Source organism: Prionailurus viverrinus, chromosome D2 (assembly GCF_022837055.1).
Source record: "Prionailurus viverrinus isolate Anna chromosome D2, UM_Priviv_1.0, whole genome shotgun sequence".
Taxonomy (NCBI): domain Eukaryota; kingdom Metazoa; phylum Chordata; class Mammalia; order Carnivora; family Felidae; genus Prionailurus; species Prionailurus viverrinus.
Genome location: NC_062571.1, coordinates 62892229 through 62909526, shown reverse-complemented (window position 1 = coordinate 62909526; position 17298 = coordinate 62892229). Strand labels below are relative to the sequence as shown.

The window sequence follows — 17298 nt, the reverse complement described above, 5'->3', positions numbered from 1 at the left end:
TTTTGCTTTCTATTTAACATATTTTCAACTTATTTCTTTTTCCCACTTTCCTATCTTCTTGGGTTGCTCATCCATTTTTTTTTTATTATTGTTCTATTTTTCTTTACTATTTTGGGAGTCATAATTCTATTTCTATTTTAAAAATTATAACTCACATGCTTGGCCTTCTGTCTTTCCACTTCTCCTGGTGTCTTCATAGTCAGTGGAAGAGCACACCAGGACTGACTGACATCACCTGGAATCTTAACCCCAGCCCATATGTGCTGAATCAGAATCTGTTCTTTAACAGGTGATTCATAGGCACATTAAAATTGGAGAAGCTCTGGTTTAGTTTAGCTCTGGTTTATCCGGTTTATCTCTGGTTTAGCTCTGGTTTATCCATCCCGCAGATAAGACAACACCCTCAGTGTGTTTTTGTTGTTGTTGTGTCTTACTTTTCCAGCTCCCTCTGTTTCCCTCACCTTCTCTCAATGATATAATTTGGAATTATAGCTCTAATTTGCTAGTTTTAAAAACTCCTAAAAACATGTAAATCTTCTTTAGACTTAAGTCTTTCTACCCACCTTCCTCTAGCATTAGTACATCCTTAATAATCCTTTCAGCGGTGTGGGTATTGGTGAACTTTCTGAGCCTCTGTCTATAAATGACTATTTTAACCTCTCACTTGAATGATGATTTGATGGTACAGAGTTAGAGGTTCAAGGTTTTTCTTCCCCTCAAACATTTGATTCAAAGCTGTTGATGCATTGTATTCTTGCATCCAGTGTTGCTAATCTAAGACTGATTCTTCTATTTCATGATATTTTTTTCCCCTTTGGAAATGTTTCAGATTTGGTTCTTAAGTTTCACATTTCTGGTCAACACTTGTTAGGCCCTTTCAGAGTTGAGTATTCATGCTGTACTGTGTTTTTGAAAATTCTCCCTTGTTATTTCTTTAAACTCTATGGCCCCCATTCTCTTTATTCTCCCCTCTTCTGAAGTCATGTTAGTTGTAGCTCCTTCTAGATATATCGTACAGTGTCTTCACTTTTCTTTCACATTTTCTGTCTCTTTATTTTGTTTGGTTACACCCCAGGAGAATTCTTAACTGATTCTTGCAGATCACTGATTATCTTCAGCTGTCCATCTTGCTATTCAGCCCATCTATTGAATTATTTTTGTTTCAAAGATCAAACTTAAAAGACCAACGTTTTTAAGTTTTATAATCTCTTGATACTTTTTATGATATACAACATTTTGTATCTAGTTACTGTAAATTCTACTTTTGCTTAATTAACTCCCTTTCTTTGTGTAACAAGTCTTCTGTTTATTGAATTTATTGTCTCTCTTCAATGGTCTTGTTGTTCCCCAAATATTGGTGATGTATTATTATTTTTATTATTCCATGCTCATCTTTAAAGTTGACATGCCCCATTGTAATTCACTCTGCGAGTTGAACCCGCTTGGGAAGATGTGTAGGAGATCTGACTTAAGTAAGTATATTGCTCTGTTTTCAGTAGAATGAGAAGGGATGGGTGGTGTTGGTAGATGTCTTGGCCACCTGTCTTGTGGCAGGGGGAGATGTTCTCTAATTCCTTCTAGCCACTGACAGACTCCTTGTTATTGCCCTATTTCTCCCATTCAGATATTCATTTCACTTTTCTCTGCCTGGTGGTAAACACCCCTGGTACTACTGCTGGGCCCCCAGGAGTTTTATCAACTGGTGGTACATATACATGCAGGTTCTATCCACTGCCTGTTTCTGATGTAGTCCCCCCAGCCAGTCACTCAGCCAGTTACTTCCAGGTTACTGCATGCTCCTATATCTGGTGTACCTTCTACATGTTGTTAAATATTGTCTTGTGGACACTTGGGGCTATCATGTATCATTTAGATCCATCTGATTTTCATCTTTCAGAAGTTACAGTTTCTGGGCCACTGAAAGATTCTTTTTTTCTGTCTTAATTTTAGTAGTGGATTTATCTATTTATCATACACTTCTTTTCTCTTTATTTTATGGATTGAGGTGGGGAAGGATGATTGTAAACTCCATTCTCAGTCAACTATTTTGAAATTGAGGTCCTCAATTTTTCTATTATATTTTCTGATTTTTTTTTGTTGTTGACTTGTAAGAGCTTTTAATATATTGAAGATATTAATACTTTATCATCCGTGTTGCAGTATGTGTCCTTTGGCCCTGAATTTTCTGAAGTTATAAACTTTTTTAATTAGAAAAAAATTGTTTTTATGTTTATTTGGAGAAAGAGAGAAAAAGAGCACAAGCAGAGAGAGAAGGAGAGAATCCCAACCAGGCTCTATGCTGTCAGCACAGAGCCTGACGCAGGGCTCAAACCCATGATCCCTGAGATCATGACCTGAGCCAAAATAAAGATCACACACTTAACTGACTGAACCACCCAGCCTTCCCTGAAGTTAGAAACTTCTAAACATAATTTTTATTTTGGAAATGTTCAAATATAATATAAAAGGAGAGAGAATAATAAAATAATAAATCCATTGGCCAATATTGTTTCATCTATATCCTCAGCCACTATCCCCTCTCCTGATCATTTTTTAAATGTTTATTAATTTTTAGGATTCATTTTTGAGATTCATTTTGAGAATGTGAGCAGGGGAGCGGCAGAGAGAAAGGGGAACAGAGGATTCAAAGCAGGCTCTGCACTGACAGCAAGCTTGATGCGGGGCTTGAACTCACGAATCATGAGATTATGATCTGAGCCAAATTTGGAGGCTCAACCAACTGACCCACCCAGGTGCCCTCTCCTGATCATTTTGAAGTAAATCCCAGATATTATATCATTTAATTATTTAAGTAGGTACCTCTAAAAGATTAGAACTCTTAAAACACATGATCACAATACCATCAGCACACCTAAATATCAATAATTCTTTAATTTCTTTCAATGAAGTGATGAATTTACACATTTTTGTTGTCGGTTTTAGATGAATGAGGGTTAAAGCTGAAAACTTAAATGGCTACAATAAGCCCATAACCTAATGCTTTACTCAATAGTTACATTTAGATAAACAAGACCTCTCTTTTTTTTACTGACTGCTGTCTGAAGAGACTCTGAAAAGCATGGCTATAAAGTTTAATTCTTGTCACCATTCTTTCTTATCTGAAAATTCAGGTTCTGACTATGATGGAAGAAAACGAAGCGATAGACAATATCGCAAAATTAGAGCAAAAGGAATTTAGCCTGGATCTTGAAGAGCTGGAAAGGCTTCACAACGAAAATGAGGAAGAAGTGGCAAAGGTATGGAAAAATCTGAATTAAGCACCATAAAGAAACATAATGAAAGAAGTAAAAAAGAAAATGTGAAGGAGAACTTTTCTAGGATAATGTGAACAAAACAAAAACTTCCCCAGCACAATGCAAAGAAAGCAAACCTAGTAGGTATAAGTGCGACGAGTCAGAGAATTATTAAATTTGGGAGTTAGGGGAAAGGGGTGACTGGGCCAGCCACACATCTGATGTATGTCCCTCTTTTCCTGACATCCATTCCAACCATCTCCCACCATATGCTTGAACGTTTTTTGAAATCCTCTCGGCCACCTATGCCAACTTTGGACCTTCTGGATTAGTAAGCCATTTCTTGACAGGAGTTGGAATCCTTCTCCCTTTATTCACTGATTCTTCTAACCTTTAAGCATCATCTATTCAATGGCCACTCTGAAAACAGAGAAGATTAGCACTTACCATGTTGCCTCTGTATCTTGTCTAAGCTAGCTGTCCCAGCTCCTATGACCATCATATAATGTAGTTTCAATAGCTTCATCATATGTCATACATTTTCCCCTATGATTTCATTATATTTGAGTATGGCATCCACAAAAGAATTCTAGTTATTATCTGTCCAGTTTACAGAAAAGCATAAAATGAAACCTCCATTTTTCTAGATACTATACTTCTATTAATACAGCCTTTGCATCTCTTTGTGTCACATTACATTGTTTACTCATATGGGTTTTATTTTAGGTAAAAGTCCTAATTGTGTTTTACACAGAATGTTCTCTTTTTTTTAAGTTTTTATTTATTTATTTTTAAAGAGAGACAAGCAAGCTAACACGAGTGAGGGAGGGACAGAGAAAGAAAGAGGGAGAGAGAGAATCCCAAGCAGATCCTGCCCTGTCAGCGTGGAGCCCAACGTGAGGCTTAATCCCACAAACTATGAGATCATGACCTGAGCTGAAATCAAGAGTTGTACACTCAACTGACTGAGTCACCCAGGTGCCCCTGCACAGAATGTTCTTAAGCTACCTCTTTCTCAACCTGCACAGTACATTTAACTTTTTGAGTGTGCAAGTATAAAAAACATTTTTTTCCTAAAGAAGAGAAGGAAATATTGCTGGATATAAGGACATTTGAGTGGATTATAGTTGGTTAAACAACTATATCAAAAAGAGGCTGATAATTTGATGCCTGTAGGAGGGAGGTCTCCAGTGATGTGCTCTAGGACCCTTTCCTGTTAAATAAGTTAATGACTGGGGTAAAGATACAGAAATGAGGCATATTTGTCAAATTAGTGAATGATATAAGGCTGAGAATGAGAGGAAATATATTGAATAACAGAATCAGTACCAAGAGGACCTCACAGACTGACTCAAGGAGGTAAAATTCATCCATCCATCCATCCATTCATTCTGCAACATTTATTGAACACCTGTTATGTGCCAGGCACTATTGTCAGTGCCAGGAATACAATGCCTATGAAATATAGGTCCTGCCCACATGGCACTAATCTAGTGGAGAAGACAGACAATACACAAATCTCTCTATATTGTATGATGGAAACAAACTGAATTCTGTGATAGATATGGGGCATCTACTTCTGCGGTCAAAGAAGACCATTTTAAAGGGAACGAAAAGGAGAGAAGGAGCTAGCTATGCAAGGAGCTGGGGGAAGAGAATATCAGGCGAAGGAGGCAGCATGAACAGAGGTCCTGAGGCAGAAATGGCTTGGATTACTCCAGAAACACCATGGCCAGAAAGGCAGTAGCACAGGGGAAGGAGAGAGCTTCTTGAAATGAGGTGGGGGCAGAGACCGGCTCTGAAGACCTTGTACATCATTGTAAAGAATTTGGCTTTTCTTACACTCAACAGAAAGCTGTTACAAATCATCCCATTTTCTTATTATAGCAAATAGACACCAGTTTAGGGGCTTTTTGAATGTTATTTATTTTGATTGTTGCAACCATCCAAAAAAAGGTAGGTTTTTGGTTTTCCTGACTTGAGGAAACTAAGGATTTGGACCTAGAATCACTTGACCTCTCCGTAGTGCATCTGGGTCAGGTGCCTAGCCCTGTCTTCATTGTTGGTTCTCTCTCCAAGCTAATGTGGGACCACTCAGCCCCACAAACCTGCCCCTCTGGCCTGCTGACCTGCAGATCACTGATGAGCCCACCCTGATTACCCCCCACCCCATGCCTCTGTCCAGATGCTCCTTGCTGCTTATCAAATTCCTACATATTTCTCCAGAAGCCTCTTTGCTCCTTTGAGGCAGTCTTTGGTGCAGAGAATGGCTCTTCACACACTCGTTTCCCCAATATTATTACTTCTTTTTTTTTTTTTTTTTTTTTTAGCTCTGGGCTTGGAAGAAAGATTGGCCCCACATTAGATGTAATAGTGGAACCAGATGGTCCAGCACAGAACAGTGTTAGCAGATGACACCCTAAACCCAGGTGGCCTTCAGCACATTTGGGAACAGAATACTAGTCCCTGGAAAGAGTTAGTGCTACCTACCTGTCAGGGATCCCAGTCCTAAAGGGAACAGGCGATTAGTTAGCCTCGGCTAGGATCTCAACAATAGGGAAAAGACCAAAGCCCAGTAATGACAACCTGAACACAGTCTGGAGGGGTTGATCAAATAGCCTCAGCAGTAGAGAGGAGAGGGCTGGGTGGGCTGGGAATCAGGCAGGTTCTGACAACTGATAGGCCAAAACAGCTGTTCATTTAAGGAAAAAATAATTTAAAACTGTATTAGCCATTAACTCAGTGGATAAAAAAAGAAGTAAAATACAAATTAAACAAAGCCTTTGATCACACAATGAATAAAATAAACACAAATGAATAAACAAGACATCTTCTAATCTGGGAGATATATTCTTAGCTAGTTTGCTGATAATTCTGCCAACACAGCGAAATGCAAAAGAGGTTCTGAAGAGGATCCTAAGGACCAAATATTGTTGGTCCTCACTTTCATGTTAGATCTTTTAGCAAGCTCCATTAAAACAAGAATACTTAACCACTTATGTGTTAAGCAGTTGGCTGACTTAAGCAGATAAAACTAATTGAGATAGTGTATGTTTCTAAATGAGAAAAGGTCAAGCATATGATCCCCAAGAGAAATGGAGCATTTATTTTTTTTAAAATTTTTTAATGTTTATTTATTTTTGACAGAGAGATAGAGCATGAGTGGGGGAGGGGCAGAGAGAGAGGGAGACACAGAATCCGAAGCAAGTTCCAAGCTCTGAGCTGTCAGCACAGAGCCCGACACAGGGCTCGAATTCACAGACTGCAAGATCATGACCTGAGCCTAAGTCAGATGCTCAACCAACTGAGCCACCGAGGCGCCCCATGGAGCATTTATTTATTGTGGATATAAAAATTAGAAGAATTAAGTGACCCCAAGACAAAGGTCACAAACTGGCACTTCAAATATGCATTGAAAAGAAGTAAGGCAACATTTAGATATCTGGTAGTTTCATTACAAATACACACTTTCGGGGTGCCTGGGTGGCTCAGTTGGGCATCCGACTTCGGCTCAGGTCGTGATCTCATGGTTCTGTTTGTGGGTTCAAGCCCCATGTTGGGCTCTGTGCGGACAGCTCAGAGCCTGGGGCCTGCTTCGCATTCTGTGTCTCCCTCTCTCTCTGCCCCTCCCACACTCGCTCTCTCTCTTAAAAATAAATAAACATTTAAAAAAATTTTTTTAAATACACATTTTCAAGCTTCTCTAATAAAACAGGAACACTTGGCACAGTGGGTTTGCTTTCCAGCTCTGTACCAACCCGCCAGTGTGCACTTTAGTTCTGCAGTCCACCATGGCCATACATGTGTCCTCACACCTCCCTGGCTCACGTTTAGGACCTACCTGCCTTTAGAGGTGTTTGTGTTGACACCCTGGTCCTCAAGGAAGGGAATCCCAAGCCTCCAGACTAAACTCTAGGAAATGTTGTTGAGACAGGAAAGTGTTCCTCCCAAAGGACATCTGAACACAGGGCAACCCAGAACATTGGGGAAAGAAGATCCCACACTACCACTAAATGTGCAGCCACAGCTGATTAGTGAATTTACAATTCAGATTATTTTTTCAAGAGGCAACATTTTCATGTGTATTGTTTCCCCTTCACTTATGTTCTTCAAGATAAGAAAGGATGCAGAGATGCATAACCTAGCCAAGGCCTATTTGGCTGAACTTATTAAGGAAGAATGCTGGAATGCGATGGCTGTGAAAGGTCGAGCTCTTAAGGTAACAGATAGAACTCCAGGTACAATACCTTAGTCGATGAGAATTTTCATTGAGAGTCTCCTGGCAGAAAAAACTTTTAAATAATTTTAAGAAAATGCATACATACAAAAGCATTCAGAGCATGCCTTGCCCTTCCAGATTCCACCTGGATGTACCACTTTCTCTTGTCTCGTTCTTCCCTCTCTGTTCAGTCCCTGTGCCCCTCCAAGCCAGCAGCTCTGAAGATTTTCTCTCTTTCCTCTATGAACTACCTGCATCCAGTCTTATTATCTATCTGTTCCAAAAAGCCGCTTCATTCACATTCCACACAGATGGAAAACTAGACACAGTACGGTCCACAGTTCTACCTGTGCCCTCTAAATGTCTGGTTTTTATGCTTTTTCACTGAGATTCCTCCCAACACAATGTTCCTCTTCATGTAAGGTGACCAAAAGTCCCAGTTTATCCCTGTGGTCCTAGAGTAACTATTAAGAGCACCCTTCTCATTTCAAATATGCCCCCCCAATTTGGGTAATGAAATATATGGTCACCCTACATATTTGTGGTTGAGTATTGCTCTTAAACAGGGTTTCCCAAGAGTGGCACATTTGGGGCTGGTTAATTCTGTGGTGTAGAGGCTGTCCTATGGATTGTAGGATGTTTTGACCTCTATCTACTAGGCCCCAGTAGCATCCAAAACTCCCACTAGTGAAAATCAAATATAGCTCCAGACATTGCCAAATGTCCCTGGGGGGCTGGGGAGGAGGGGGGCAGGGCAAGTGAAATCACTCCTGGTTGAGAATCACTGCTCTAGAAATAAATCCTTCATTGAAGTACAGTATTTCTACCCAAGGTTTACACCAATACTAATGTAATATAAATAAATTTTTTAAAATATTCACTTATTTATTTATTTTTTTTTTTGAGAGAGAGAGAGAGAGAATGCAATCGGGGGAGGAACAGCGCAAGAGGGAGAAACAGAATTTGAAGCAGGCTCTGAGCTGTCAGCACAGAGCCCCATGTGGAGCTGGGTCTTAGGAACCCTGAGATCAAGAGTTGGCCACTTAACTGACTAAGCCACTCAGGCACCCTGTGTTGTCTTATTTTAAAGAAAGTTTCCACTGTCAATTTCACTCATGAATGATAACCTATGAATTAATTTTAATCAGGGATAACATCTCTCACTCCAATTGTGTGTATACAATTATACTACAAATAAATTTATTTATCCTGCCTTTTTTTTTCAAGTGCTTTCACATGCCTTACGTGGTTGAGAACTTCCCAATGAAAGAACGCACGGATGAAGAGTTGAAAGAATTAAAGAGAGTTTTGCAGCAAAAGAAGATTGAAGCAGAGTGTCTTAAAGTACAATTTTAAATATATATGTATTTATATAAGTGATGTGTTTTATTTTAGGGTCTCCATATGGATCTGAGTTAAGATACAATTTAAGATAAGTTTAGATCTTGTTTATATTTTCATTCCCTGTTAATTTGTAGAATATATTTTAATAAATATAGGAGCTAAATCCACACAATAAGTCAAGAAGTCTATAATCCTATATAATACTGGCTAGCTCTCAAATAGGAGGATATACTTTTAAACAATGAGATTTGGGGTTTTGTTCTTGTTCTGGTTAGAACTTGTCTTCATCTACCCTGCTCTTTTTATCATCTCTTATCATATGGGATTATATTTTTAAGTAATTGTCCAAAGATGCATAGTATCTACTTTGGTAGAATTACGGTTTTCCTAGAGCAATCCCAGCTTTTTGTTTCTTTGTTTTCAAGCAGCAATCTCTATCAGACCACTAAAAACACACATCCCTGTCAGTGTAATGGGGCCAGAACCTTGCATCCATTCTTTTTCTGAAATATAAAATTAAGGCATACTTAATTCCTCTTAACCTACACTCCCCAGTCCTATGGGAATAAGTTCCTTTGTAAACATGAATAAAAGGTATATTTTTTAATGTTTAGGTGTCAGGAAAGACTCAAGGTATTTACAAACAGCTGTAATCCTGTCAGAAATGTAAATATTACATACTGTCAAGGACAGTGTTCACTCTTTCGACTTATCCACAGTTTATCAGTTTCCAAGGCTTAACCCTCTTCTGCATCAGTTTCAGGATCTACCCAACACTTTGAATTCAGTTGTTGGCAAGACAATTTGACATCTAAGATGACTGAAAAAAATTAAGTTGTCACAAAATTGCCCTTTCGAGAATTCTTGTTATTGCATAACTTCTGTGTCATCTTTTTCTATATTTAGCTACGAAAGGAAATTGTAGAGGTTCAGTCTGCAATTACCTTGGTTAAAAAGCATCATGAAGAGGAGGATGAAGAAGAGGAAGAAGATGTGGCAGTAAAAACTAGCAACTTGCCCAATTATCTGCTTGGCAGTCTGAGTACTGATTTTGGGGTACATATCTCTCTGTTGTCAGGCCAATTGGAACTTCATTCCAGAGAGGAGAAAATCAACCAAATTATATTACTAAAAGTAGGTGAATTTTTCCTTATCCTCCAAAATCTCTAAAATTTCCCATGAGGTGTCTTGCAAAGGCTCAAATTGAAATCTAATGCCAATCAGATGATGTCTTTAAAGTACATAGAGAAATATCCAGATGGCTCGTGTGTCCATGTTCTTCAGACAGAACTTGTATACAAGTGTTGCTTTCATCTATTTGGACTGGGATCTCTGATAACAAGTTTTCTGAGGAACACTCCACACTAGCTGATACCACAAGCAAATCATTGTTCTACTTAGAACTTCAGTAATCTCAAAGGTAAAATAGGTCCTTGAATGCCATCTTCTAGGTAACTCAGATGTCCTTTGGAACCTCCTTGTAAGATCAAGATGTGATTGCTTATTTATATATCCTCTTAACCTGGGGAAAAACAATTTCTTCCCTAAGATTTCCATAACTTCTCTTCTGGAACTCAGGGATAAAGTACAGCATCCCACAAGCTCTAAGCTCCTACTCCTTACTTTCTACCAAACCAGTCAGTCTCAGAACACATCTGTATATGCCAACCAAAGGGTTTTGAAAATTTGATGACTGAGATTGCACTAATGTGGATAGTTTGAAATTTAATAATGGCCATTCATATTCCTAAAAGTCCTCCAGCCATATCTGCAGTTTGAGTTCCAGCCTCCTACCATGGTACTCTGCTCTCTCTTCCTATTTTTTTTTCTTCTCTTCCTCCAACCCTGAAATTCCTGTGCATTTATATCCAAAATTGTTTCATTATGTATTTTGTTGCTCAGCTTCTGCTGACCTGTGCCTTCAGTGTCTCACCTTTCTGCTGTTTTGTTAAGGCATTTTCCTACAAGAAGGTTAATTTCAGCCGAAGAGAAATTCTGGTTTTAACTGTTAAGATCATTTTTCTACCTGCTTTGATGGTTTCATCTTCAGTAGGATAGATATACAGATTGAACTCTGATGGTAAAATAAAGGATACTTTGAGTTGACCATCATTCTACTCACCAGCAGAGGTGGGGGTAATCCAGTTGGACCCACTGCCAAGGTCCAGCTAGCCAGCTTAGCTCCCCTTCCTGCCTTAGAATGACCTGACCATCCAGAGAAAGAATATTGTGTGAAGTTGTGCTTTTCTGGGAAATTCTTTAGACAATCTCTATAGGCCATCCTTTCCTTACCACATCTCCCCCAAACCAGGTCTCAAAGAAGAGACATTTCCCAATATAAATATCACATATTGCTTTTTAAACATTTTAGGATGGATTTTTTTGGGGACATACACAAAAGTTGAGAGAATAGCCCGGAGTCTCCTAGTACCCATTGCCTACTTGAGCATTTATCAGCATACCTGCACATTGAGTTACGGCTAACATTTCAGGAAGTAGAGTGTGGTATAACAGTTATATCACTGCCTTAATCCTACCGCTGCCACTGTGGGTTATTGAACCAAGAAATGACTTAATATAAACCATCTTTTAAAACGATTAACTTACTGGGGCACCTGGGTAGCTCAGTTGGTTGAGCATCCAATTTTGGCTCAGGTCATGATCTCATGGTTCATGGGTTTGAGCCCCAAGTTGGGCTCTGTGCTGACAGCTCGGAGCCTGGAGCCTGCTTCAGATTCTGTGTCTCCCTCTCTCTTTGCTCCTCCCCTGCTGGAATTCTGTCTCTGTCTCTGTCTCTCTCAAAAATAAATAAAACAGAGAAAGACAGATACCATATGTTTTCACTCTTATGTGGATCCTAAGAAACTTAACAGAAGACCATGGGGGGAGGGGAAGGAAAAAAAAAGCTAGAGAGGGAGGGAGCCAAACCATAAGAGACTATTAAAAGCTGAGAATAGGGGCGCCTGGGTGGCGCATTCGGTTAAGCGTCCGACTTCAGCCAGGTCACGATCTCACGGTCCCGGAGTTCGAGCCCCGCGTCGGGCTCTGGGCTGATGGCTCAGAGCCTGGAGCCTGTTTCTGATTCTGTGTCTCCCTCTCTCTCTGCCCCTCCCCCGTTCATGCTCTGTCTCTCTCTGTCCCAAAAAAATAAATAAACGTTGAAAACAAAAAAAAAAAAAGCTGAGAATAAACTGAAGGTTGATGGGGGGTAGGAGGGAGGTGATGGGCGTTGAGGAGGGCACCTGTTGGGATGAGCACTGGGAGTTGTATGGAAACCAATTTGACAATAAATTTCATATTTTAAAAAAAAGTTAAAAATAAGTAAAACATTAAAAATTTTAATAAATAAAATTTAAAAGAATGATTAACTTTCTGAGAGTTTGTAAATTGATTTGGTGCGAAGGTAAAAACGAGATCATGTTACCATATAATGTGATGTGTTCACAGTATCATATTGCTATTTCAGGATGTCATTTACAAGGTGAAAACTATTTTCAACAATGAGTTTGATGCTGCATATAAACAAAAAGAGTTTGAAATTGCACGTGTGAAGGAAAGAAATGTAAGAATTCAAGAAATTATTTTAGATCTGGACTTAGAAGAAGTGGTCTGGCAACCAGAATTTGATGATTGCGAGAAGCCAGAGAGAACCCTTGTTGTGGAAAACAAAGAGGTACTGACTACCTGTGTCATCCCTTCCCTTCTTTCTCACAACATTCCCCCATGTTCTTAGTTACTCATTTTCTTGTGCACACTACTGGAAGTGACTATATTAGGTAGCAGTCTTGGTCACAAGAAAAAAAAAAAACAGTTGACATTGCCTCAGCAATAATGAGAATTTCTTTTGTGAATCCTATGGAATCTAGGGAATATTTGGACACCAAGCCTAGAAGGAAGCAGGGGCCAAAGGCTGGACCTTTGAGGGGAGTCAAGAAGTACCCTTTCTTTATCTCTTAGCTCACTTCTCTCTGCATTTCACCTTCCTCCAGCAGCTTCTACTTTATTCCTCCCCACTTAAGCAAACAACTGATCCCAACTAGAATCTCTTAGTCCTGATTCCACATTTGCCTAGGAAGAGGTCCCTAACCCAGCGTAGGTCTGGTACCTGTACCAAAGAAGGTTGGGTCATGCTGTGGGAGAAAGGCTGATGAAGCTCCAGGAATTATCTGGGTCATTAAGGCACTGACCAGAGGAACGGGGCTCACTGGGCAGCCTTCTTTTTTTTTTTTTAATTTTTTTTTCAGTATATGAAATTTATTGTCAAATTGGTTTCCATACAACACCCAGTGCTCATCCCAAAAGGTTGGGCAGCCTTTTTAAAAGGTGTTTGGCCCCAGGTGGTTACAAGTAAATGCTTAAAGAAAACAATTAAAATATAACCATGTTTTATTTCTAAAAAGTAAGAAATGCTAGAAAATACCAAAAAAAAAAAAATCCTTGCCCATATGAAAACAGCTTGATTACTTTGGGACAAAAAGGTAATAGTGTTGCTTAGAAATAATACCAAACATTATACAGCCCCTGTTAAAAGCCAGATACCATTCTAAGTGCCCTAAATAGATTGAGACTAATTTTTCATTATAAGACCTTATATGGTAGATATTAATATTACCTCCTTTTTACAGGTGAGGAAAGTGATGCACAGAGAGTTTAAGTAGTTTGACCACAGTTACAGAGCTAGTAAATGACAGAGTTGCAGTCTGAACCCAAATTATTATCCTTCAGAACACATTCTTACCTCTGAGGTCCATTGTACTTGTTTAAGGATATCATTTCTTCCAGAACCAGACCCTCACCATGTAATCAAAAACCCTGGAGCATGATGATAGCAAGGACTTTACTCTGCCGCTCTCACCAAGGTCTTGCTGTGGGCAGTCTTTGTATGTGGATAATTAACCTCTTCTTTAATCCCTTCTATGTGAGGAGAGTGAGCTTGTTACAAGCCAAACTTATGTCCTTCCCCTGCTTCAGACCCCACAGTGGCTGCTCATTTCACTTCAGGAAACATGCCTCTTCCTGTCTGCCCACCCCAGCCCCTTCTTCAGCTGTTCTCACCATCTTGCTTTGGGTCAGCCACACTTGCATTCCCACGACTCCTTGAATACTCCAAGCTGTTGGTCTCTCAGGAACCTCATCCTACAGGGTTTGGCTTAGAGGACACTTCTCCGAACCCTCCTCCTGCCCCCTCCTCTAAATCAGATCCCTATTATAATCTCTTTAGTGGCAGAGAACAGCTTTGAGAGCTAATAGAGAAGGAGCAATCAATTCTCCCAAGCCTCTCATTCTAGATCTCATCTTTGTTCCAAGATAGGAAATGGGTTGTGAAATCTGGATGGTTCCTTTATCTTCTTGGTACCTTCTAACCTCTTCCCTGATGTGTGGAAGGAAGGTTTGTTTTGAATTTTGTAAGAATAACAGCAGGAAACTACATTTTCTCTTTCAGATTACAGCTCACAGATTTGTTAATCCATGGCAAAAAAACAAAACGCAATTTACTGTGACCAGTAAAATGGAGCAATGGCTTCTGACACGGGTAGGCAGTTTGGCTCAGACATATCTAAGACCCCCTTTCCTTTAGGGATTCTTGTTCCAATTTGGTTCAGTAGTCTCGTACTTGTACTCCACTGTAGAAACATATCAAGGCAATTGACATGGTCAGAGGTCACTGGAATCTCCGTGGCCTCCTTCTCCTCTTCCCTCCATGCCACTTGCCACCCTCCCCAGTTCTAAATGCAGTCATTCTAACACTGGGTGGGAGGCTGCCTCTGGTGCCACCAGAGGGACAGATCTTTGTCTCAGCTGCCCTCCCTGACCCTGGCTCTTTTCCAGGGTCCTGACACAAGGCACCGAGCCCTGATGGACATGATGGGAGGAGTTCTGGAAGTCAAGAAGGAAGATATTTTGAGAATGGTGAGATTTCTGGACATTCTTATGGAAGGTGGAATGGGGTAGAGAGAGCTACTTAAATCTGATCATTCTTGTCTATAATAACCTGAGTCTTAGAAATTCTACAGCTACAAATATACAGTACCTCATAAACAAACCACATCAGGCAAATAAGAAATTTGAAACCCCAGGCTTGCCTTCTCATCTGACATAAAGCAAACAAAAGAACAAAAACAGGCAACCATAGTGGTTCTTATCTCTATAGAAAGCAGGGTGAACGCTGCACCCATAATTCTCTGGATATACCAAGAAACATTCCATTTGATACCTGCCATAGGTGTCCCTGGAGCTCAGATCCAGTTCTAGCTATGAAGATATCAACATGTACCTCTCAACCTGTCACTTAAGAATCTGTGTACATCCCAAATTGCCCACTCTCGCTTATGTCACAGAAAAATAGTTGTAACATTTTTTCATATCCTTTCATTAAAGTGTCAGGCCATCATCTTGCCAATGTGAAGAACTGTATCTCTTTAAAAGTCTTTGGGGCTTAATTTAATTTAACTTAATTTAATTTTAGAGAGAGAGAGAGCATGCATGCATGCATGCACTCAAGCAGGGGAGGGGCAGAGAGAGAGAGAGAGAGAGAGAGAGAGAGAGAGAGGAGAGAATACCAAGCAGGCTCCATGCTCAACACAGATCCCAATGTGGGGCTCAATCCCACGACCCTGGGATCATGACCATAGCTAAATATCAAGCATCAGATGTTCAACCAACAGAGCCATCCAGGCACCCCAGGGCTCTTTGTTTAAGCTGTAATGATGGGGCACCTGGGTGGCTCAGTGGGTTGAGCATCTGACTTCGGCTCAGGTCATGATCTCGCGGTTGATGAGTTCGAGCCCCATGTTGGGCTCTGTGCTGACAGCTCAGAGCCTGGAGTCTGCTTCAGATTCTGTGTCCCCCTCTCTCTCTGCCCCACCCCTGCTTGTGCTCTGTCTCTTTCAAAAATGAATAAACATTAAAAAAAATTAAACTGTAATGATAACCCTGAACCTTCACTATACTGCTATATTTATGTTTGAGGCACAGTATATGCTTTCCTTTATATCTTCAGGTGATTCCTCAACCTGCTTTCATGGCAAAACCTGATGCTGTATGGTCTGAAGAAGAGAGGAAACAATTTAAAGAATATGAGAAGAAAGTTAAAGAGTTAAATGAAGAAAGAGAGAAATATAGAAAGGTCAGAAGAGCAAGGAATTAATGTATCCCACCCAAGTTTCATTTCAGTATCTTTTAAAATTGAGTGTTCTTTATTCCCTCAGTATCTTGAGTAGCTCCAGGATAGTGTTTCAGCTTAAATTCTCAAGAGACTTAGGGAAAGTGGGTAGAGATAAACTTAGAGTTAACACAATTTCAAACAGAAAGAACATATTGCAATGATTGTGTTTTTTTTAAGTTCTTATTGATTTCAATATTTCCCACATAGATACAATTCATTTGGTCCTCCATTAATTCTTAAGATGTTTAGTGAACATGTATTATAGTATATTGTAGGCACTGCTCTCTATCTTCTACATCTGTTTCAGTTTAGTAATACTCTTGCTTGATTTTCTCTCAATCTCAAGGAAAGGACTTGACAAAAGAATGACATAATCAACACAGCACGTAGTTTACAGTTGTAATTTGAGATACCTGCAATGCAGTTCTATTTTTATCTCTTTGCATCACCAAGAAACATTCCAACATTAAAATTGCTTACAATTATAATAGGGATATAAAAGCTGATGGTATACAACCAAATAAAAAAAATTTATTCCTCTGTGAAGAAAGTAAAACCATGCCATCATTTCAGGCAGGACAGTTTGTCAGCTTTATAGTGGCTGTATCTCATAAGCAACTTCTTTAAACCTATTGTTAACCTGTTCCCGCTTTTATTCACGGCAGTCCTCTAACAGTGCCCTAACATTTCATCCCAAGGTAGGACTTACCAAAAAGCCAAAATGAGCAGTCTTGAATGCAGTAAAAATGTGAAGGCATTGGGGACTCTAGATGCCTAAGGTGGTGGCATTTATTGCATGGTCTCGTATTGTGAAATTAGTCTGCTGCCTGTGTCCCCACTTCCCTGTTCCTTGGTCACACTCAGTGGGTAAAAGCCAGCCTTGACTAAAGCCAGTATTTGTCCTTCTCTGTGCCTACACCTGCTGACTGGTTTCCCTCTAATGACCTTAATCATTATTGGGTCCTTAGAGCTGTTCAGCGACACTGTTCTCTTTTTCCCCTAGCTTAGTCCACATCACCTGGGGGATGTTGTCAAAAACGCAGATTCAGTTCTGTCATTCTGAGGAAATGGAAGGATCCTGAGATTTCTTTTTTTTCTTTATATAACTTATTTTTTATAATTTATATCCAAGTTAGCACATGGAGCAACAATGGTTTCAGGAGTAGATTCCTTGAGCCTCTTACCCATTTAGTCCATCCCGCCTCCCCAACCCCTCTTTTTGTTCTCTATATTTAAGCAACCCTCTTTTTGTTCTCTATATTTAAGAGTCTTTTATGTTTTGTCCCCATATAAAAAAATATATATGTTTTTATATT

The 17298-nt window shown here is 39.7% G+C and overlaps 1 protein-coding gene across 10 annotated transcripts in view; it reads left to right on the top strand.

Moving 5' to 3' along the window:
• Positions 1–17298, top strand: part of CFAP43 (cilia and flagella associated protein 43) — a 139718-nt gene that overhangs the window by 95959 nt on the left and 26461 nt on the right. For 6 of the 10 annotated variants that reach the window (XM_047825493.1, XM_047825498.1, XM_047825497.1 and 3 more), the window contains 8 exons: positions 3132–3257; positions 7369–7473; positions 8701–8817; positions 9724–9951; positions 12284–12490; positions 14261–14350; positions 14647–14727; positions 15818–15943. In XM_047825493.1, the coding sequence (XP_047681449.1) occupies positions 3132–3257; positions 7369–7473; positions 8701–8817; positions 9724–9951; positions 12284–12490; positions 14261–14350; positions 14647–14727; positions 15818–15943 (1080 nt within the window). The remainder of the gene's footprint in view (positions 1–3131; positions 3258–7368; positions 7474–8700; positions 8818–9723; positions 9952–12283; positions 12491–14260; positions 14351–14646; positions 14728–15817; positions 15944–17298) is intronic. The other 4 variants (XM_047825490.1, XM_047825492.1, XM_047825491.1 and 1 more) reach the window with 4 other exon arrangements.